This window comes from Megalobrama amblycephala, linkage group LG16 (assembly GCF_018812025.1).
Source record: "Megalobrama amblycephala isolate DHTTF-2021 linkage group LG16, ASM1881202v1, whole genome shotgun sequence".
Lineage (NCBI taxonomy): Eukaryota > Metazoa > Chordata > Actinopteri > Cypriniformes > Xenocyprididae > Megalobrama > Megalobrama amblycephala.
Genome location: NC_063059.1, coordinates 10,581,490 through 10,605,563, shown reverse-complemented (window position 1 = coordinate 10,605,563; position 24,074 = coordinate 10,581,490). Strand labels below are relative to the sequence as shown.

At 37.8% G+C, this 24,074-nt stretch overlaps 1 protein-coding gene across 1 annotated transcript in view; it reads left to right on the top strand.

Annotated features, from left to right (window-relative positions):
• The window catches only part of st14 (ST14 transmembrane serine protease matriptase), a 56,719-nt gene that overhangs the window by 9,078 nt on the left and 23,567 nt on the right, over positions 1 to 24,074 (top strand). The window contains exons 2-6 of the mRNA XM_048161890.1: positions 19,148 to 19,295; positions 19,650 to 19,813; positions 21,756 to 21,826; positions 22,766 to 22,938; positions 23,537 to 23,572. Of these exons, the coding sequence (XP_048017847.1) occupies positions 19,148 to 19,295; positions 19,650 to 19,813; positions 21,756 to 21,826; positions 22,766 to 22,938; positions 23,537 to 23,572 (592 nt within the window). The remainder of the gene's footprint in view (positions 1 to 19,147; positions 19,296 to 19,649; positions 19,814 to 21,755; positions 21,827 to 22,765; positions 22,939 to 23,536; positions 23,573 to 24,074) is intronic.

The window sequence follows — 24,074 nt, the reverse complement described above, 5'->3', positions numbered from 1 at the left end:
CTGACTTTTAAAAAAAAATGTTTGTGTAAAGTTTGAACCAGTTCTGATGGCATCGGCCCAGTGCAAAATCATAATACGTTTTTCTTCTTTGCGAATAGTGTCATAATTAGTAATACTAATCACTTTGTTTTATAGGCAAAATTAAATTATATCGATACCAAACGCCCACTGACACTCACGCTATATGTGCCCCCCCGGGCAGAAGGGGTAGCCCGCCCTGCTAAAATGTCCTGGCGCCGGGACTGGGTTCTCTTCTCTCCATGAATACAGTAAGCAACGATGGTAACCTTAACCACATTTAACAGTACATTAGCAACATGCTATCGAAACATTTAGAAAGACAATTTAAAAATATCACAAAAAATATCATGATATCATGGATCATGTCAGTTATTATCGCTCCATCATGTCAGTTATTATCGCTATTGTCCTTGCTTGCTTGCCTAGTCTGATGATTCAGCTGTGCACAGATCCAGATGTTTTGCCCTTGTGTAATGCTTGAACATGAGCTGGCATATGCAAATATTGGGGGCGTACATATTAATGATCCCGACTGTTACAGTCGGTGTTATGTTGAGATTCGCCTGTTCTTCGGAGGTCTTTTAAACAAATGAGATTTACATAAGGAGGAAACAATGGTGTTTGAGACTCACTGTATGTCATTTCCATGTACTGAACTCTTGTTATTCAACTATGCCGAGGTAAATTCAATTTTTCATTCGATGGCACCTTTAAGTGATTACATTAGAGATGGATTCATATCAGTAAGTTGTACTGTATCTTTCAACATATTTTTTATGTTCAATCATGTTTATTTTGTTTTGTAATAGCAGAAAAGAGGAAGAGATAATAGGTTAATGTGCCGCTTGACCTGAGGTGCTACAACGATCTGTCACGCCACATAAGAGCGCCAGTCTTTTTGTCAAAGACTACATCCAGACTGGATTCAACAGTTGGCTGCGTTTACATGCACACCCTGTTTCAGTTGGAAAGAATTCATTCCGACTGATGAATAGTGTTTACATGAATGCTAACGCTTGTGTTACTCTTTCACGTGCGCAAGGGTCCGCAAGGTCTGCGTGACGTAAAAATCGTCATCAGAGGGTGTACGAGAAGGCTCTTTGTGGACATCCGCATGCCTCCCATTTTTTTTTTTTGTGACCTTGAGGACAAGTCCCTATGCTACAAAAGCACCAACTGTGCATGTGCTGGAAAAGCAAATTTAATGTCAAATTTGAAGAGGTTATGTGAAGAAGTCCGTCGCTACCCACACTTCTACAATCAGTCATTAAAACAATATAAAGACAGCCAGATGTGCAATAATGATGTGCAATAATTCATTTTCGCTTACTGTTCAAGCCGATCTACTGTGCATGTGTGGAACACGTCTGCCAAGTGGACCCCAGCACACAATTTCAGTAGTATAAATACATGTAGTCCACATCCATGCTGAACAAAACTGTCTGTGTACGCGTCCAAACTGGAGTATACTACCCAAAGTATACATCACTTTTTACGCGTACATGAGGGTCAGCGTACAGTGCACGTGACGCAAATTTTGCCTATTGTAAGCGCAGGTCGCACATGCACATTTAATGTTTCTGCAGTAATAAATTTATCCACAAGGTGGCAACAGCACCCTGGGGGCGTTGATTCACATGGTAGTCAAAGAAAAGCTGCATAAACAGAACAGACAGGAACACATGCAAGCTACAGAGACAATGGAGGCCCATATAGATGAAAGATTGTGCGAAGAGGTTAGAAAGTACCCTCAAAAAATACAAGGACGTTTACATGGGTTGTAACTCTTGGCGAGATATTGCTCAAAACTGTGCATGCATCGAACTCCTGTGTATGCGTACGAGTCGAATGAAGTATACTTTGCAAGGCTGTACATTAGCGTACACATAAAAAATCTATGTATACCCAGGGCTTTACCGAGGCTTAAAGTGATCGGGTTGATGTAGGTGTTTATATGTCACAAGCTTCTAATCAGAATAGATTTTTTTGACATGCGCACACTGCACGAATACACAGTTTCCCGCTGTTTGCACATACTATTCTTCTACATTCTATTCTCCTACTTTTTTTTTTTTTTTTTTTTTTGGAGTGCAGACTTAATATTTATCTATTTCAGGCCCTGATCAGGACATGACTAGCATATGAACTGTTGTGTTGTCCTGTTTATATTTATCAAGCAGTAAAAACACCCCTGCCCATGCCCAAAACAAAATGTCCATGAGAGTATGAAGAGGACTGATGTGACGTAGTTCTGCTCCACTTCACAGACAATGAGTGGTTGGAAAATTTTAGAATAGCATGACAGTCATTGACTCATTTATGACATTTTATTTAACAACAACTGCAGCTCCTTCTGGGCATCATGAATCATTTACGCCATTTCTACGTCATTGCACAACATGCACAATCCTTTCCAGTTTCAGTTTTAAATCCGATTAAGTGTTTAAATGTCCTCTCGATCGGATTAGAAAAGGAATAAACCAATACCCCTTCCAATCAGATCAAACTTTTCAAAAAAAAAAAAAAAAATGTTCATGTACAAGTGAGTACATGCACGGGAGAGGTACTACATATATGGTATCTTTTTGTGCATTTAAACCAAATTTTAACTGAAAATGCAGTTGAACAGAAAATGTAGGCGTCACGTCATTGACTAATGTATGCTGTTGAATGTTAGATCATGTTATTTTACATGTGCGTAAGCAGTGCTTCTCTCGCTTGTTTGTGCTGCTTTGTTTTTTTTGGATCAGAGATTCTGTACTATTTCAGAAGATGCATAATAGTGCCACCTACCGTATAACAATAGGCTTGTTTGAGATGAGCAAATTCTGCACAGAACCAATCACTGGTGATCACCGCGAGATGCATGCCGGTTAGAAATGTGTCCGAGGGTGGGCCGCCTTGCTCTGACGTCATGCCGACGTGTGTCAAAAAAGTCTCGTGAGGGAGAGGCGGACTCATCGGATTCTGCAGTCAAGCGCAGTTGCTCTCCACCGACTGCGCTGATCAAAAGCATGATGGGGAATTACTTGATGATGACACAGCTTAAAGCTTATTGGTTTAAACAACCGTGATGTATTGATCTCTTTTAAAATGTTTGATTTTAAAACACTAAAACCATGATTTTATGTGTAAAAATAACGTGCAAATATTCCCAAACTCTCTCACACTGCGATCTCTCTATGGGTTATGATTGTTGTCATTTATACATTTATAACATTTTATATATATATATATATATATATATATATATATATATATATATATATATATATATATATATATAATATATATGTGTGTGTGTGTGTATATATGTATATATATATATATATGTATATGTATAATTTTTCACTCTTTGTTATATTGCAGCCATTTGCTAAAATCATTTGTTCATTTTTTTTTTTTTTTCCCTCATTAATGTACACACAGCACCCCATATTGACAGAAAAACACAGAATTGTTGACATTTTTGCAGATTTATTAAAAAAGAAAAACTGAAATATCACATGGTTCTAAGTATTCAGACCCTTTGCTCAGTATTTAGTAGAAGCACCCTTTTGATCTAATACAGCCATGAGTCTTTTTGGGAAAGATGCAACAAGTTTTTCACACCTGGATTTGGGGATCCTCTGCCATTCCTCCTTGCAGATCCTCTCCAGTTCTGTCAGGTTGGATGGTAAACGTTGGTGGACAGCCATTTTTAGGTCTCTAGGTCTCTCCAGAGATGCTCAATTGGGTTTAAGTCAGGGCTCTGGCTGGGCCATTCAAGAACAGTCACGGAGTTGTTGTGAAGCCACTCCTTCGTTATTTTAGCCGTGTGCTTAGGGTCATTGTCTTGTTGGAAGGTAAACCTTCGGCCCAGTCTGAGGTCCTGAGCACTCTGGAGAAGGTTTTCGTCCAGGTTATCCCTGTACTTAGCCGCATTCATCTTTCCTTCGATTGCAACCAGTCGTCCTGTCCCTGCAGCTGAAAAACACCCCCACAGCATGATGCTGCCACCACCATGCTTCACTGTTGGGACTGTATTGGACAGGTGATGAGCAGTGCCTGGTTTTCTCCACACATACCGCTTAGAATTAAGGCCAAAAAGTTCTATCTTGGTCTCATCAGACCAGAGAATCTTATTTCTCACCATCTTGGCAAACTCCATGCGGGCTTTCATGTGTCTTGCACTGAGGAGAGGCTTCCGTCGGGCCACTCTGCCATAAAGCCTCGACTGGTGGAGGGCTGCAGTGATGGTTGACTTTCTACAACTTTCTCCCATCTCCCGACTGCATCTCTGGAGCTCAGCCACAGTGATCTTTGGGTTCTTCTTTACCTCTCTCACCAAGGCTCTTCTCCCCCGATAGCTCAGTTTGGCCGGACGGCCAGCTCTAGGAAGGGTTCTGGTCGTCCCAAACGTCTTCCATTTAAGGATTATGGAGGCCACTGTGCTCTTAGGAGCCTTAAGTGCAGCAGAAATGGACAGCACCTGAGTTAAGTATTTGAGTGTCACAGCAAAGGGTCTGAATACTCAGGACCATGTGATATCTCAGTTTTTCTTTTTTAATAAATGTGCAAAAATGTCAACAATTCTGTGTTTTTCTGGTGCTGTGTGTACATTGAGGAACAAAATGAACTTAAATGATTTTAGCAAATGGCTGCAATATAACAAAGAGTGAAAAATCTAAGGGGGGTCTGAATACTTTCTGTACCCACTGTATATATTTGTGTATATATGTCTATAATTAAAGTTAAAATAATTGATACACACATCTTTTGAATGGAAATAAATAGCAAGCACTTTGGGTGTCTTGTTCATTGTTTATTTTCATATAAAAGCAACAGAACTTAAATTACATCCAGTTTATCAGCAACACAGCGCACAAGTGTGAATCCCTCAATATCTGCCTTTGATCTCGTATATGTCTGATCCACTATGAGAACAGAGAACTTTCCGTCTTGCCTGCACTTTTTTCACTCCTCCCCTCACTGCAGCCGCCTTCTCTCGGCTGAACTTCAGGTGAGGCTAGGCGCATCTCAAACAAGCCTAGTGAAAACACAGATTGTCAGAAAATTACGTCATTGACGGGGAAACTTTGACATAAATGATGGAAAATTCTGTTAAATGTGAAAAGAGTTAATACATGCAATAAAACAAATAATTATATAGGCCTAACAGTTGTTGTTTAAATTATCATTGTGTTTGTCAGATTAGTTGTATGATCAGACTATTACAAGGAAGATTGTGAATCCAGATGACCTCAGGTCCATGTTTCTAGATGGACCAATACTTGCACACTGCATTTCTGTCAATCCAGTGTGTCCGTGCCTTCGTACCTTCGTAGCATTCATCACTAATTCATCTTCTGTCTTGCCGTTTCAAATTTGTTAACGTGTGGAGGTTATTGGCCGGGTGTGTCTGGCACTTTGTTCCATGTAACCTAGTTGGCAAGACATTTTGATTGGGGTTTACTGAATAGGGACCTTTGTGACAGTACACCTTATTTATAAGAAATGCTACAGCAAGACTAAACACAACCACAGACAGACCTTCTTTCATACTTCATCTTGTGTAATTCTGTTTCTCACCATCCCTAAAGCTAATCCGATGAAGGCTGTTTCGTTATTTATGTGATGCTGTTTCTTGGAGAAAAGGTTTGTTGGGTTTGAATAGTGGAGGTGAGATGTCAAGCAGTGTCAGGAGAGTGACATGTATTTAATTCTTTAAAAAAAAAATGTTTTATGGCCTCATATTAATTTGGAAACTGTCTGAAATGTTTGTCACACAGCAGAACTATTTCTGTGAACCGAATCAGTGTGTCAAATCAGATAAGGCTGTTTTCCAATTTTTCAAAGCTTTTTTATTTCTTGTTGGTGAGTTAATGTATTTGGTGACACAAATTCTTGCAGATTTAAACATTTTAATTTTTTTTCCCCCTAAGTATTCATTATTTTAGGCCAAAAACATGCCATCTGGAAAGCCATGTTAGCCATCAGGGTATGATTATCTCAAGAATGGTGATTTCTGGCCTCATATGAATGAGTAGATAAATACATAGACAAACTAGTTCTCTTACAATCCAAATGCTTTAGCTTCTCTTCAGGATGCAAATATTTACTTCACTGGCACGTTAGTGGAATAAAGTGAAACATAAATATGGGTGATACTCTGGCTTTATTTACGTAACATTATCAGCCTGGACTGACTTTCTGTTCATTTTAGGGCTGCACGATATATCGCATGAGATTGTCACGCGCATTTCGTCAGTAAAGCCGGTTCCCTGATTACCGCTAAATCGCCATCACCTGCTTTCAAATGGAGCGGCATTTAATAGACAGAACCGTAGATCACTGAAAAGCCACGCAATATCGCGTTCATTATCGCAGATGAATCGCCTTCGATAATGAACGCGATATTGCGTGGCTTTTCAGTGATCTACGGTTCTGTCTATTAAATGCCGCTCCATTTGAAAGCAGGTGATGGCGATTTAGCGGTAATCAGGGAACCGGCTTTACTGACGAAATGCGCGTGACAATCTCATGCGATATATCGTGCAGCCCTAGTTTATTTGAAATTCCCTATCATGAACAAATTGTAAGATATTAACAATTTAGTTAGTTATGGTCCTAAAATATTCTTGAAAAGTCCAGTATTACTGTTAGTGAGGACAAATATTACTGTAAGACTGTAGTTGAGAGAACTCTTGATGCATTAGTTTCAGGTAATTTTAAACGGTTTCGTAAATGATTATCATTTCCTGTTCTTCTTGTTGCCATGCTTTATTAATCAACAGCAAAGAGAACCTAATGAATCATTTACATCATGACTGTTGGAAAGATTTTCATTACATGGCCTGAGTTTTGGTCAGCAGTTGATGTTATTTCCTTATATTTTAATTCCAATAGTTTTACTAAACCTAAGTTGTTCAAAGAGGAAGAGTTTCTCTTTTAAACGCTTCACAGAAGTTGTCATCATAAGTCAACATTTACCAGTATTTTTTCCGCTATATGTTTCACAGTACGTTCTCAAAAAACCCCAATATAGTACAATTATCTGCTGCACAGAGGACAAACAAATCAACTGAATCATTTGCTCAAACATCCTGTCTCAGGAGCCATCTTTTAATTGCCTAAATGTATCTTTAAATATTCTGTTTTGTCTTCGGGAGGATTCATTCTTTAAGGTTTAATTGCTGTTGTGTTGTTTGGAGGCTCTTCAGTGTCTTGAACTGTCTTTTCCAGCTGACTGACCAGTCAGTGATTACTGGCCTCTGGTCCTGCTCCATGTCAGAAGTACTAGACAACTGGACTTTAGCTGAAATGTGGTCTGCTTGGGTTTAGATCTTATCAGCAGAAGAATGCATGAAAATAGTAAAAATTGCTTTCTTGCATTCTCTCCATTTATTGTTTCCGTTCATGATCTTACATCGACAAAAAGATGTAAAGGGTCTGTTTTGGTCTATTTTTAAGACACTTTTCACTTTTTTTGCATTTTTGCACCTTTTTCACTTTACATATGTTAAATTAAAGAAATATTTTTGATAGACTCTTGCTTTGGTCTAATTGAATGTTTTTCAGTGTGATGACAATTTTATATACAGTACAGTCCAAAAGTTTGGAACCACTAAGATTTTTAATGTTTTTAAAAGAAGTTTCGTCTGCTCACCAAGGCTACAATTTATTTAATTAAAAATACAGTAAAAAACAGTAATATTGTGAAATATTCATTACAATTTAAAATAACTGTGTACTATTTAAATATATTTGACAAAGTAATTTATTTCCTGTGATGCAAAGCTGAATTTTCAGCATCGTTACTCCAGTCTTCAGTGTCACATGATCCTTCAGAAATCATTCTAATATGCTGATTTGCTGCTCAAGAAACATTTATGATTATTTTCAATGTTGAAAACAGTTGTGTACTTTTTTTTTTTCAGGATTCCTTGATGAATAGAAAGTTCAAAAGAACAGCATTTATCTGAAATACAAAGCTTCTGTAGCATTATACACTACCGTTCAAAAGTATGGGGTCAGTAAGAATTTTTATTTTTATTTTTTTGAAAAGAAATTAAAGAAATGAATACTTTTATTCAGCAAGGATGCATTAAATCAATCAAAAGTGTTTATCTGAAATCTAATCTTTTGTAAACATTATAAATGTCTTTACTGTCACTTTTGATTGATTTAATGCATCCTTGCTGAATAAAAGTATTAATTTCTTTCATTTCTTTAAAAAAAAAATAAATAAATAAAAATTCTTCCAAAAATTCAGTCCAAAAGTTTTAACTAATGGCTCATAACATAACTAATGGCTCATTGTATCTGCCAGAATTTTAATATCAGTGCCTGAATACAGTTTCTTCAACTTGCTGATTTTTCTCCTGCATGACTTTTAATGCTTTCCCGTGTGTAAATGCTAAATCTAGTTTATGATTAGCAGGATCTGACCATGATTTCAGCCGTTGGTTTGGCTGCACAATACTGATTCATTCACATTTTATGTTCTTGGCAGGTAGCTAAGGATATATGTACAAAGGCGAAACCTTCAGAGGAACAGTAGAAGAGAAATATAACAGAACAAATACAAACAGTGCTGATATGTTGCAGTGCAAGATTAAAGTCAAATAGAAAGATGAGATGAGTCAACAACCTGTGATGTCTGCTGTAAGAGAGATAACATAAGACTGTAACAATGTTACATACTTACTTATAAAGTAACTAACCCTAACTGTAACTCTATAGTAAGTACAGTACATGAAGTTAATTAATATTACTCAGTACTTATTTGAGTAATTACAATGTAATTACAGCACTGTAAACTAAAGTGTAACTGAATTTTGTATTTTAAACATGAACTGACCTTATCTATGTGTATCAATATCTAAAAATTGTGTTTCTTCTGTTTTTGGTCCTTTTTATTTCTTCTGAATTTGTATAAGTTTGTTCAACAGGTTTTGTTACTTTGCCATCAATCATTTTCCAAGTACTGAGCAGAAATAGTTAACGCACAGGTCACGTCTCTCAGTTCAAAAGTGCCACTCCTTAAAATGAGTTACCAAATCTGTCCTTAGGGCTGTGAACACCATCTGCTGTGAGAAATCCTCACTGCAGGATACTGCTGACTGTAGCCCCATGTGTTTGGTTGTAATCTGTGATTTTTGTCACATTTGAGGTACATTTTTGTCTTTTCAAAACTAGTGTTGAAAGCACATTCTGTGTAAGTGGTTTGACTTTAAGAAGCAGCAATTATATACACTGGCTTTTAGCCATTTTCATGCTAAAAGTGTGCGTTTGTTTTAATGCATTTTTAATATACTTTAATTTGAGAGAAAATCATATTTGGCTAAATGAATTATTAAATGAAGCATTTTTTCTTAAAATGGTTTTGGCTGTGATAGTGGATTAATGTATAAGTTCGCCTATTTTAAACCTGGCTTTGTATTGTTACAGTGTCAGTAGTATATATAAATGAACAATATTTACCCATTCTCCATGTTACCTGGACCAAGAAATTCACGTTTATTTGTCAGCAAAAGTCCGCCGGATGACGCAAAGCCAATTTTGAAATGGGGTTGTGTATTAGCATTCTTCCCCCCCCTGTAATTGGTTCATATCTTCTCCACTGATTCAGCTTCAGCATGCTTATTGGGGCAAGTTGTGTCATTGGAAACACTTTTCATATGTTTTCATATTTTATCATCCCATGATACAGACATTTTCATCTAATTTGATAGAATTAGACATCCTGAAATATAATTGGGAGTATTAATTTTACCTCTGTCTCATTTATCCTTCCCTGGGGGACAACTTAAGTTAAAAGCAGCTAAATTTTTTATTGAATTTACTGAATTAAATTTATTGGAAAAGCATGGGAAATGTTTATGAGAATCATTATTTCTTTCTAGTTTATGGGTCAAACAGTGTGAGGACAATGGATCCATTATTATAGACAGATTTCAAAGATCAATTAAAGATCCCCTGTGGTGAAAATCAAGTTTTTAGTGTTGTTTATATGTACGTGTGGTGTTTTTAATATGCTTTAAGACAAACCATGTGCAAATTCATGTCAACACCATTGCTGAGTATTTTCTCCTTAAAACTACAGTGAAAAAAGACCGTCTCAAACCCGCAGTTTGAAATCGCTGGTATCTGTGACGTCACAAACTACCTCACGTCAGGGTGCCGGTGGGCTTTAGCATATTAACAGCGAACTAGCAGTGGAGTCTCAGAGAAGCCAGGTTATCCCGGTATATTTTTCTGTTGAAATGAAAAATCGTGTAGATTTAGCAATATAGTGGGTGTATGATGTATATTAGTGATGCGCGGGTCGTCTCTTAACCCGCGGACCCCGCGAGTCGGGTTGGGGCGGGTTAAGAAATTGTCACTTTATTTGCGGGGCAAAAATCATGTATGTTGCGAGCAATTCCCTATAGCAAATATTAAATATTTGGGAATATGTATTTACATATTTTATTAGTTTATTTTGATAAGGTTACAATACGAAGGCCGTAACGTAACTTGCGTGATGTCCCCAAACCTTTGGCGTCACGAAAGCGGCGCGCCAAGCAGCTCCCGCCGCCAGCCACGACAACAAAAACAGAGAAATAAAACAAAATAAAACGCTACATTGAGGGCCAGTTCTTCTGGGATGGAGAGGACATTCTAAGTTTCCTGCAGTCGCAGTCAGTCGCCTTTCCTGTGCTTGCCAATGTGTCAAAAATGATTCTCTGTATCCCGTCCGCGAGCGCACATTCAGCTCTGCTGGCCGAGTGCTGGAGTCTAGGCGAAATAAACCATTAAACCAAAAGAAATGCCATTCTTTTTTTGCACAGTGAACATAAAAACGGTAAATGAACATTTCCGTGTGTTAAATAAAACAAAAGTTAAGCGGTTGTGTAGCGTAGGCTGTAAACGGTTGTCCTACAAATCTGAAAGGGACATATAAAACGCTTAATGTGAAAGAGCTTAACGTGGCTTAATTTACTAAGGCAGTGTTATTAACAAACCAAACTTAGTAAATACCATAAAAATAAAGCATACTATATAGAATAATTGTTTTGTGCAGAATTTGATCTTTGATCTCTGACTTAGGCTACATTAAACAACGTTAGGCTTTTTCTTTATAGCTGTTATGGGAGTAAAACACAACGTGAAATTGAACGAATTGTGTTCATATTCTGGGCTCAACTGCTTTTCTTTAGTATACTTTATTAGTATGATGTTTAGTAGTATGAAGTTTGGTCTGTTGATATCACTTGTTTATCATTTGTTTATCAATGTTTATCATTAGGCCTATCGTGTTATTACTGATTTATGGTTCATATTCATAATCGTATGTTGTTGCCAGTTTACAGGGTGATGTTTCCAAGCACTTTCAGACTGAAATAAAGGCTGTTTTAATTTATATTACAATGCCTAGTATGTCTATTAAATGGTCGCGGGTGCGGGGCGGGGCGGGTTGTAAAAATAGATACAGTGGTGCGGGGCGGGCTGGGGCGGGCCAAATAATGTCATAAAAGCGGGACCCGCGGGTTGGAAAAAAAGCCGACCCGCTCATCACTAATGTGTATTACGATGTTGTGATGAACTATATGCCTTTCTCCACTGACGTTCTGACTTGTTCAAAGCGTTTGTAAGGATACCGACTGTTAGAAGGCAGCTGTCTGACTCTGACATGGCGAACGGGAACATGGTTTGTGTAACATTAGCAACACATTATTAACTGTTTAATAACAGACAAGCAAAAGGCTAATCATATAAATGTGTCCGATGTTGTAAAGAGCGATTTTGCTGCGTTTACCTCAGTAAGTTGACCGAGTGGATCTCTGAGCTGGTGTGAGCGAGTGGAGGCGGGGCTAATTTGCATATTCATTAAGGCATGAAGATATTTTTTTCACAGGAAAACATGTTTTAGTGATCAAAGATGAGTTTTAAGGGATATAATTATTGACTACAGGGGGACTTTAACAGGTAAATTAGTTTTATTTTGCTTCAATTTAAAGTAGTTTTCTTTTGTTTGTTCCATTGTAAAGCTTCATCCACACCTTAATCTTTAATTATAGTGTTATTGCTCCATTTTTGAAGCAATCCTTAGTTCAGAGAACGAACACGCACTGGCTTTATGCGGATTACACCTGTGGAGGGGCGTCTAATTAGATTTGTCTACCCTGGCTGATAAAAGTGAGAAAGAGACAGTACTGTTTTGCTGATGGCTCTTACCGAGAGTGATATGTCTTCAGTATAGCGTTTTACAGAGGGTTATGGGTAACATCACGGCGTGTAATGCTGTTATTAGGCTGTGATCAGGATGACTGATAACAGAAGCCCACAGCAGCAAGTGACCTGCGTTCCCTGATGATTCTCTTAATCTTATGCCATGATGGCTATTAAAAAATTCCAATTTAGGCAGCTTGAGTGCCAGGCGGGCTACAGTAAGAATGGCTTTAATTGCGATGAGTTATCGCGCTCTCTGTTGTAATCGGGCCCAGATCTTGAAAGGAGGGTTAGCACGTCTGACAAATTGATTTAATACCAGTGTGATTCTTGCTTCCTAATGATCTCCTGATTCCTCTTCTCCCAGGGTGTAGACACTCGGATTTCTAACCACTTTTTAATTGCAGCCCCTTCCTTATTGTTTGTGCAATGTGCATGCTTTTCCAGTTAAAAACGTGTGCTATGTACTGAGGCTCTGGCTCATTCCACAGTCCCAGTTTAGCTTCAGTATGATACCGCTGCGGTAGGGAACAGGTGATTTATGGACAATTACAGCATTTTTTGTGGAGTCAACAGTGTGTGTGTGGAAGAAAGGAGGAAATGAAGGAAGAGGCTGGTTGGTTCCTTAAATGCCTGACTGTAGATGTCTGTCAGTGCTGTTATTTAGTACGTTTTGCATCCTTTGGGATTCTGCATACAGTGCGCAACCCATCCAGATATCTCACAGCAGTACACTAACCACATCTTGCAAAATCAAGCAGTAAATTGAGCCTAATTGATTTAGTCTATTTGCTATTTTGCACACACATTCAAGCATTTCTTTTCAATGTAGATCCTCTGTCTAATCTCTCAATAAATATATTCATTTTGGCATCACAACATTATATACAGTATGAAAAATGAATATTCCTTTTGAAATTTGCTGAGTAGTGTGTTTACACTCTTAATAAATTATGAATTTTTGTGAAAGATTAAAGGATTAGTTCACTTTCAAATGAAAATTAGCACAAGCATTACTCACCCTCAAGCCATCCTAGGTGTATGTGACTTTCTTCTTTCTGATTAAACAATCGGAGAAATATGAATAAATATCCTGACACATCCAAGCTTTATGTATGATAGTATGAGCTGAAGAAAGTGCTTCCATCCACATCTATCCATCATAAATGTATACTCCACATGAAGCGAAACAATGCATTTGTGTAAAAAAAAAAAAATCCATATTTAACAAGCTATGAAGTAAAATATCTAGTTTATGCCAGACCGCCTTCTATATTCTACGTACGAAGTCACTGTCACGTCGGTTACACTTTGTCCGTAAGTTGAACAGGAAAGGCGTAGGACATAGCGTAAGCTTTTTGAACTCTTTTTGAAGAGTTTGACACTTTTACACAAACGCTTCGCTTCAGAAGGCCTTTATTAACTGAGTAAAGCTTGGGCTAATTTTCATTTGAAGGTGAACTAATCCTTTAAATATATTTATTTTAAAAATAAATATAGAGAAATGAGCATGAACAATTCATTATTGGCCAATATATAGATAACAGTTTCAGACATATTGGGCCTGTTTACACCTGGTCACTTCATGTTTTTTCTCTAATCGGATAGCTGTCCGATCGTGGAAAGACTAGGTGTAAATGCCCTCCGAAACGCATTCGAGACGGATTTAAATCCGATTGCTCAAACCACTTCAGGAGGGGGTCTGGGACGTATTCCAGCCAGCTGAACAAGCGTAAATGCATCTGGTTGCTGAAACCACATATGTACATTTTAGTTCTCCAAAAATGCTACAAAAAAATGAAAGTGAGAGAAATAACATGTTTTAGCCAGATGTGACAGCTCTACTGCAGCATGCATCACCACAGATAAGCATCTGTGAACTGCCGCCAAACTGAAACTAAATTGCAGACGCTCAAAACATAATCATCTTCATTAGAAATAATGAGACTAAATGATCTTACCAGTGCTGTTGCCATGCTCTCTCCTATTGCAGTCTTTGATTTTAAAATTAGCTGATGATCAATAAAATGCAGCTCATATTTGTTGCTTTCGGTGACGTAATCTGCATATAGCGCGGGAATTGAAGATTGGATTTATATTTGTTTTGCAGAGACACATTTATGTGGCCAAGTGTAAATGGAATTGTTTTGATAAATCAGATGGCCATCTGATAAGTAGGAACTTGGAATCGATTTTAGCTATAGGGATGTCTTTTAGGGGGACCCCGGTATACTTCAAACGAAATTGACGTGACATTATTTCGAACAAAATCAGGCCAAAACGAAGTTCGTTTTGTATTCTTTTTGGAAGTTCGAAACGGCTTGCCAAAGCGAACTTTCGGGAAAAGTTCGCTTCAGCTGCAAAACTCCTTCATACCACCTTCGGTCCGTGACAATAACGTAATAGGAGGTGTGCGCCGAGGCTCTGCCTTTACTTGCATATGGGACGCGTCTTTAACTCATTTCGTGTGTTTGAGTTCGTCGAGGTAAGATCTCCGCGGGTGAAAACATGAACACACTGGATAGCTGCTTTATAGTACAAAATGAAGTTGTGCTCGTAAAAAAATTAGGCACTAACACTGTTTTTCATGTTTGATACTGTAAAGCTGCTTGATTTTAAGCAATCTATTGAATAAAGTGCTATATGAAGACGTGACGTGACTGGAGTGCTAATTTGCAGAGCTCGTGCTAACATACACATGCTGTTATGATCGGACACTTTTCTTATGCTCTCTATAATAAATGAGAAAACAGCAAGCATTTTTGATGTGTTTATTTTGTTACTGAGAAGAAGTGCATGGCACATATTTACATATTCATCTAACCTTCACTCTCAGCAGTGTGGGTGGCGTCAGACTTTCGTTTACAGTATATCGCTGGTCACACATTTTGAACTTCGTTTTGCCCCTAAACAAAGAACGAAAAAGAACTTTGTTTGAAGTATACCGTGGCCTTAAATTAGCTCCTACTTCAGAGTAGGGTCTAACCCAGCACAATAGGAACCACCAGTTATTGGCTGAACACATGCCATATGAAACATCATATTTTTAAACAGGCATTTTTAAAAAGCTGTGCAAACACATGGTTTACATATACTCCACGAACATGGAAAACCGTGATAGATGGACAGACATCGAAGTCCAGGCACTTCTCAACTGATCACATCATCTTATATCCTCCAGGGGTGACATTGTTGAATGTCGCACTGAAATGACTTCGCTGTTGGCCAGCTTATGACACTTCAGAGTTCCTACTGGCGGTGCAAATGCAACCAGGAAAATGGCCCTTGGGGGACATTTACAGGTGCTGGTCATATAATTAGAATATCATCAAAAAGTTGATTTATTTCACTAATTCCATTCAAAAAGTGAAACTTGTATATTATATTCATTCATTACACACAGACTGATATATTTCAAATATTTATTTCTTTTAATTTTGATGATTATAACTGACAACTAAGGAAAATCCCAAATTCAGTATCTCAGAATATTAGAATATTGTGAAAAGGTTCAATATTGAAGACACCTGGTGCCACACTCTAATCAGCTAATTAACTCAAAACACCTGCAAAGACCTTTAAATGTTCTCTCAGTCTAGTTCTGTAGGCTACACAATCACGGGGAAGACTGCTGACTTGACAGTTGTCCAAAAGACGACCATTGACACCTTGCACAAGGAGGGCAAGACACAAAAGGTCATTGCAAAAGAGGATGGCTGTTCACAGAGCTCTGTGTCCAAGCACATTAATAGAGAGGTGAAGGGAAGGAAAAGATGTGGTAGAAAAAAAGTGTACAAGCAATAGGGATAACTGCACCCTGGAGAGGATTGTGAAACAAAACCCATTCAAAAATGTGGGGGAGATTCACAAAGAGTGGACTGCAGCTGGAGTCAGTGCTTCAAGAACCACTACGCACAAGACGTAATGCAAGACATGGGTTTCAGCTGTCGCATTCCGTGTTCAAGCCACTCTTGAACAACAGACAGCGTCAGAAGCGTCTCGCCTGGGCTAAAGACAAAAAGGACTGGACTGCTGCTGAGTGGTCCAAAGTTATGTTCTCTGATGAAAGTAAATTTTGCATTTCCTTTGGAAATCAGGGTCCCAGAGTCTGGAGGAAGAGAGGAGAGGCACACAATCCACGTTGCTTGAGGTCCAGTGTAAAGTTTCCACAGTCAGTGATGGTTTGGGGTGCCATGTCATCTGCTGGTGTTGGTCCACTGTGTTTTCTGAGGTCCAAGGTCAACGCAGCCGTATACCAGGAAGTTTTAGAGCACTTCATGCTTCCTGCTGCTGACCAACTTTATGGAGATGCAGATTTCATTTTCCAGCAGGACTTGGCACCTGCACACAGTGCCAAAGCTACCAGTACCGGGTTTAAGGACCATGGTATCCCTGCTCTTTATTTGGCCAGCAAACTCGCCTGACCTTAACCCCATAGAAAATCTATGGGGTATTGTGAAGAGGAAGATGCGATATGCCAGACCCAACAATGCAGAAGAGCTGAAGGCCACTATCAGAGCAACCTGGGCTCTCATAACACCTGAGCAGTGCCACAGACTAATCGACTCCATGCCACGCCGCTTTGCTGCAGTAATTCAGGCAAAAGTAGCCCCAACTAAGTACTGAGTGCTGTACATGCTCATACTTTTCATGTTCATACTTTTCAGTTGGCCAAAATTTCTAAAAATCCTTTCTTTGTATTGGTCTTAAGTAATATTCTAATTTTCTGAGATACTGAATTTGGGATTTTCCTTAGTTGTCAGTTATAATCATCAAAATTAAAAGAAATATACATTTGAAATATATCAGTCTGTGTGTAATGAATGAATATAATATACAAGTTTCACTTTTTGAATGGAATTAGTGAAATAAATCAACTTTTTGATGATATTCTAATTATATGACCAGCACCTGTAGTTCTCTGGGGAACCACACTGGTGGCTAGTTCCTGTAACAGAGTTCCTATAACTACTGTGTGCGAAAGCACCTAAATTCTTTTCATGAAACCATTAACACCAATAAAGATCCTCTATTTTTAAAGGCCTGTTCACACCGAGGATAATATCTATAACGATAACAATACAATTTCAAAATGATATTGTTGTAATATTGTTTATAGCAGAGTCCACACCACAACTAAAACAATAACGGTAAAGAGTAACGATATCTTGGAGTCACTTTCAGAACAATTTATTTTTAAGCTGATAAATGTTATTGACAACCAGTCGATCAGAATCAATCCAAGAGCTCAAGCATTTAAAGCAGCAGTTGACAGAACTGCAGCACATGCTTACATAAGCTTATAATAAACAATGTTTTTACTGTGCATTGGTGTGGATGCTATATATAGTTACCATTGTAGTTACCTTTATCTTTTTGGTGTGAACAGATATGAAACATGTACATCACATAAATTCCTAATGAATAAAATCTCACCCTACATTTGTTTTATTCTTTAATATGTTTTCCATTAAGCAATGTCATAAGAAAAAGGGGGTTGCAAATGCATTTCATGTTCACTCAGCGGGTGCTGTATGGTACATTCCGGATTGGGATTGAACCTTCAACATTTTAGTTAGATTCACACATTCTTAACCATTCAGCTACCAGCTACAACTTCTTTACCTCCCATCTTTGGGCAGGCAAGGGTCTCCTAACCCTAACCCTAACCCTAACCCTTAGACATATTTCCTAATTATCTCACTTTTTACACTTTAAACACAGGCATGCAAAAAATGTAAAACTCTCTAAACCGCAGCTGGATGATTATGTCATATAACTGTCTGTGCTTGTGTGTAAGGTCAAGGAAACGGGTCTAACCAGTTTTGATCCTGCAATATACAGGCCACTGAAACTTGTCTCGGCATGTGTTGATGCAAAGAACAGTGCATGTCAACATTTATATGTACATTATTTCAAAAATGCCTTTTCGGTTTGGTGCATTCAGTACTGGTGGAACTTGTTGCCACACTTGGTTACACTTTATTTTGATGGTCCACTTTAGACATTCTACTAACTATAAGTAACTTTGCAACTACATGTTACTGTAGTAGACTGTTAGGGTTAGTAGAATAAGTTGGCATGTAGTTGCAAAGTTATTTATAGTCAGTAGAATGTCTGTTCGGGAAGCGTCAAAATAAAGTGTTAGCAGATATTAAGCAGACAGTCTAGTACAACTCTAATGAGAGTTGGTTAATATGTAATTGCAAAGTTACTTAAAAGAATGTCTAAATTGGACCATTGAAATAAAGTGTTAACAGAAGCTTTGCTTAATGTGTTTTTAGTTTATCTTTGTCATTCAGCTCTTCCTGTACCGTTTGGGAAGTGGGTTTGGTGGGTAGACGGCATAATGTGCCTACTCATGCATAATTTGCCTCACTCCCAGAGGCTACTTTCATTCATTTTTCTAACAAATGTGGTGGTTTATATTAACATTTTAATGTCATTTAATGTTTAATGTGTTTGTGCCTACATGTTCTCTAACCAAAGCAACTAACAAGAATTCTTATATACAGTGCACTGCTTTTCTTCAGTAGAGCAGAAGTTGCACAGCAGGAACACAAGAGGAATTTTAAACTGTCCACACTGCTCTTTTTGATACAACGAAAACTAAAAATGACATAACTGCACTCTATAAGCTTTGTGCTATATTTTAAGTTTTAAGTACACCAAAATGAATGTTTTTATTTCTTAAACCTCTTCCCTCTTGCTTTTGGTGCTTTTTTGAGCTTTACAGCCCTAATGCTAATATAAAGAGAGAACCAAATTAATGCAAATTAATTTTTCAGTTTATTTCATGAATAAATTAAACCAACTGAATTCATGTTTCATTATGAAGGTGCTATTTTGTAACATTTGCTTGACCAAGAAACTAAATTTTGTTTACTTTTGAAGGACACTCTCACAGAAGAATACTTTTTTTCTGTTTTAGGGAGAGAATGGGCGTCATGAGCAGGTCACCTTCCTGACAAATGAACAGAAGATGGCATCAGTACGGAAGACGAGCATTGCCGTGGGGGTCGTCGTTTCCCTGCTGGTATTGGCTGCAGTGGTCGGATTTCTCGTGTGGCTCTTTGTTGGTAAACAGCTTCAACAATTGTCTTTAGCAAACTTGCTCTTAAATCAAGAAGGTTGCACACCTATACTACTGTTCAAATGTTTTGGTCAATCTTTATCAAAAACTTTATCATGAACTGATCTGATGTATCTATTTTTATAGTAAAAAAAAAAAAAAAAAAAAAAAAAACTGCATTTATTTGAAATGGAAATCTTTTGTAATATTATAAATGTATTTACTATCACTTTTGATCAATTTAATTCATCCTTGCTGAGTATTAATTTCTTAAAAAAATAAATAAATAAATGAACCCAAACATTTGAATGGTAGTGTACAATTCTACTATTTTAATTAATAACATCTTTCCCTCTCTCAGTCAGGAGCAAAGAATTAGAAGTAGAATCCACATCTAAACAATACAGCCCATCCACGCTGGTTTACAGCGGACACATTAAGCTTCTCAAACCGGAGTACAGCCCAGTATATGAGAACCCTGAAAGTACAGAATTCCAACAAGTGGCAAAGGACCTGGAAGGAATTGTGAGTGTTTTTGTTGTTCTCAGACTTTCCTCTGCTGACTGTGTGTATGAGTGTTCTGGATACTTTGACTTCCTTTGGAGATCCTTTATTCTAAATTCAATTATTTTTTTCTGTCCTCTTCACAATGAGCACTAGAGATTCACTGTATCATCTGTATTTTGAGATTTAAAAAAAAACAGTACATAGACTTTTATAGCTTAGTTTATTACTCACCCTCATGTCGTTCTACACCCGTAAGACCTTCGTTCATCTTCAGAACACGAATTAAGATATTTTGTTTAAATTCGATGGCTCAGTGAGGCCTGCATAGACAGCAATGCCATTGTAACTCTCAAGATCCATAAAGATACTAAAAACACATTTAAAACAGTTCATTTGAGTTCAGTGGCTCTATCTTAAAGGTGCCCTAGAATCAAAAAATGAATTTACCTCGGCATAGTTGAATAACAAGAGTTCAGTACATGGAAAAGACATACATTGAGTTTCAAACCCCATTGCTTCCTCCTCCTTATGTAAATCTCATTTGTTTAAAAGACTTCCGGAAAACACGCGGATCTCAACATAACACCGACTGTTACTTAACAGTCGGGATCATTAATATGTGTGACCCCAATATTCGCATATATGCCAGCCCATGTTCAAGGCATTAGACAAGGAAAGGCAGTATTAACGTCTGGATCTGTGCACAGACAAGGTAAGCAAGCAAGAACAACAGCGAAAAATGGCAGATGGAGCAATAATAACTGACATGATCCATGATAACATGATATTTTTAGTGATATTTGTAAATTGTCTTTCTAAATGTTTCATTAGCATGTTGCTAATGTACTGTTAAATGTGGTTAAAGTTACCATCGTTTCTTACTGTATTCACGGAGACAAGAGCCGTCGCTATTTTCATTTTTAAACACTTGCAGTCTGTATAATTCATAAACACAACTTCATTCTTTATAAATCTCTCCAACAGTGTAGCATTAGCCGTTAGCCACAGAGCACAGCCTCAAACTCGTACAGAATCAAGCGTAAACATCAAAATACTTTACTCCATAATTCGAAGCATGCATACAGCATGCATGACGAACATCTTGCAAAGATCCATTTGAGGGTTATATTAGCTGTGTGAACTTTGTAAATGCACTGTAATATAGTCGAGAGCTCGTGTGGCAGGGAGCAGGCGAATTAAAGGGGCGGCGCGCTGCCAAAATCAGTGTATAGTTAATGATGCCCCAAAATAGGCAGTTAAAAAAATTAATAAAAAAAAAATCTATGGGGTATTTTGAGCTGAAACTTCACAGACACATTCAGGAGACACCTTAGACTTATATTACATCTTGTGAAAAAGCATTCTTGGGCACCTTTAATATTATAAAGCAACAAGAATACATTCTGTGTGCCAAAAAAAAAACCAAAATAACGGCTTTTCAACAATATAGTGATGGGCCGATTTCAAAACACTGCTTCGGAGCTTTACGAACCGGATCAGTGGTCTGGAGCGCCAAAGTCATGATTTCAGCAGTTTAGACGTTTGATAGGAGATCCGAATCACTGATTCGATTCGTAAAGCTCCGAAGCAGTGTTTTGTTGAATTGTTGAAAAGTCGTTATTTTATTCATCTGAAAGAAAGTCATATACACCTAGGATGGCTTGAGGGTGAGTAAATCATGGACTAATTTTCATGTTAAAGTGAACTAATCCTTTAAGAACATTGGGCAGTTTAACTGCTCAGGACAATCATGAACAACAACAACAATAACAAAATGAATAAATAAACATTTCCTTCTTTGGAATGATTGTATTTTGAAAAGGGCTATACGAATAAATGTCAATTATATTGAAATTGAATTGCATATATGCCACATGTTGTACTTTTACTGTCTATCATTGGCCATTTATATCTTAGAATAATAATTATGCTAAAACATAATCTACTGTTTCATTTTCAGATGAACGATACATTCACCAGAGATCCTTTACTTTCCAAATACTATACCAAGTCTGTCATCACTGCCTTCAGGTACAGCCTGAGCCAACGACCCCTGATCTAGATAAAGCGAAATTTATAGCACACTCTCTAAATCTAATAGTTTTTAAATTAAAGAATAGATCATTCTTTATGTCTTGATTTTAATGCCTAGTGGTTTCACTGATAGAGATAAATTACAAGTCTCATAGAATCTGGGTTAAAAAAAAAAATCACCCTAATAGAATACAAATTATTAATTTCCAGTTGAAATATTACAGTTGCTCATGCTCACAGTTAGGGACCATAAAAACAGGGCAAAAATCCATTACACTGAATTAGACTATCATACGCTCTAAAAATGCTGGGTTAAAAACAACCCAAATTGGGTTGAAAATGGACAAACCCAGCGATTGGGTTGTTTTAACTCAGTGGTTGGGTTAAATGTTTGCCCAACGTGCTGGGCAGTTTTATTTAATCCAACTATTGTTTAAAAATGACTATATGACTGGCTTAAAATGAACCCAAAATAGGTTGGAAATTAAAAATCAGACACATAATTACTAGAGGCAACAGTAATAATTAAAAGATGAACATTTATTAATAAGGAATTTAATACATCTTTATTGTTAAATTTATGGGTAATTCATGTTAATTTATTTAACTTGTTCATGTTCATTCCCAACATACTTTGGGTTCATTTTAAGCAAGCAATACAGTAATTTTTAAATAATTAAGTTAAATAAAACTACCCAGCAGGTTAGGCAAACATTTAACCCAAACGCTGGGTTAAAACAACCCAACTTGGGTTGTTTTACCCAGAACACCCTAGCAACAGCATAGCAACATCCTTAAACCCATAAACAAATACGTTAGCAGCTACATAGAACCAACAGCCTAGCTTTTGACAGTGAGTTTTGCATGAGCAAGTACCACAAAAATATAGTTGTTTTTACTTTCATTCAATAATATGTCAGTATCATGCATCTGCAGTGAAGGAACCTTAGCGTATCATTGGTCTCAGTTTGACGTTCCTGAGACGGACATGGAGATCGTCCCAGAGCTGACAGAGCAGCGTGTGATCGAGTCTCTGCAGAAGAGCATCCGACAGGAGGGCAAACGCTTCGGGAGCGTCGCAGTCTCTTCCAGCGACATCACCGCTTCATGTAAGATGATTGCTAATTATAAAGAAAGAGCATATTTGCTCCACATAGTCACAATGCACTAATTAGGGGGAATAAAGGAAGATTAAATTGAAAATTTTTGTGGAAAACTACATTATGACTGTTTTTGTAGCAAAATACCGTGACAAACATGTATATAAATGAACTCTAGTGGAAAAATGATAAAAAAAAAAATAATAATATGAAATGGCCCCTTTAGGAGCACCGATGCTTTTTAATAACTTTTTAGATAACAGTAGGGACTTGCCTCCAATGTGCGGCTCAAAGCAACAGAGTAATTCTCTGTTTCTGCAAAAAAAAAAAGAAACTGTTACTGTCTGTCCTTCTCCAGTCCCCATTTGCATTATATACATGAGAGCAGCAGGCCTGAGTGACACCTCAGTGCCCTGCTTAAAATGATATCTCTGTACAGAAAATCATGTCGCTGTAGTGAGGTGAGAGACTGGTATTTGTGAACGTCGAGTCAAGGTGAGGGGTGGAGGAGGAAGAACAGAATGTCTGACAGGCCTGTGGAAAATGGAAGGAAAGAGGACTGAAAAAAGTACAGCATGCATCATTCTCTCACTCTCTCTCTTTGCAGCCACAGACCCTCGGATGGCCAGGGACCCCAGATCCAGTGAGTAAAGTGTGTCCCATTTCAGTCACCGCTGCACTGTAATTTTCCACCTGGGTTGCCGTGCTCTCTCCTGTCACTCACTGAAAAATGCCTGCCCGCCTCCATCTCACGCTCGCTCTGTCTCTCACTCGCTTTCCCTTCCACTTACCTTGCTGTGCACAACAGCACAAGATCTCAAAAGCCTGTTTTTCAACCACAGAGAGCAAATGTATAGCTCTTCAACAACACCTTTGTACAAATGTCTAAATTATCTGTATTAAACTGCAATTGCATGGGAAATTCTTGTAGACCTATTTTAAAGGCTGGCCCACACTAAAAGATTTTTAAAATCTTATCAGATGTTCAAAATGCAGAGACCACAAAAATGCCGATTAAAAAAAAATTATATAGTATGTGGATTGCCACGATTTGACCAAGACAGCACATTACACACCAGATTCCTGACTGTGAACACAGGATCTAGCAAAATCGCTCACGGTCAAATGTGACTTTAGAGTAAACA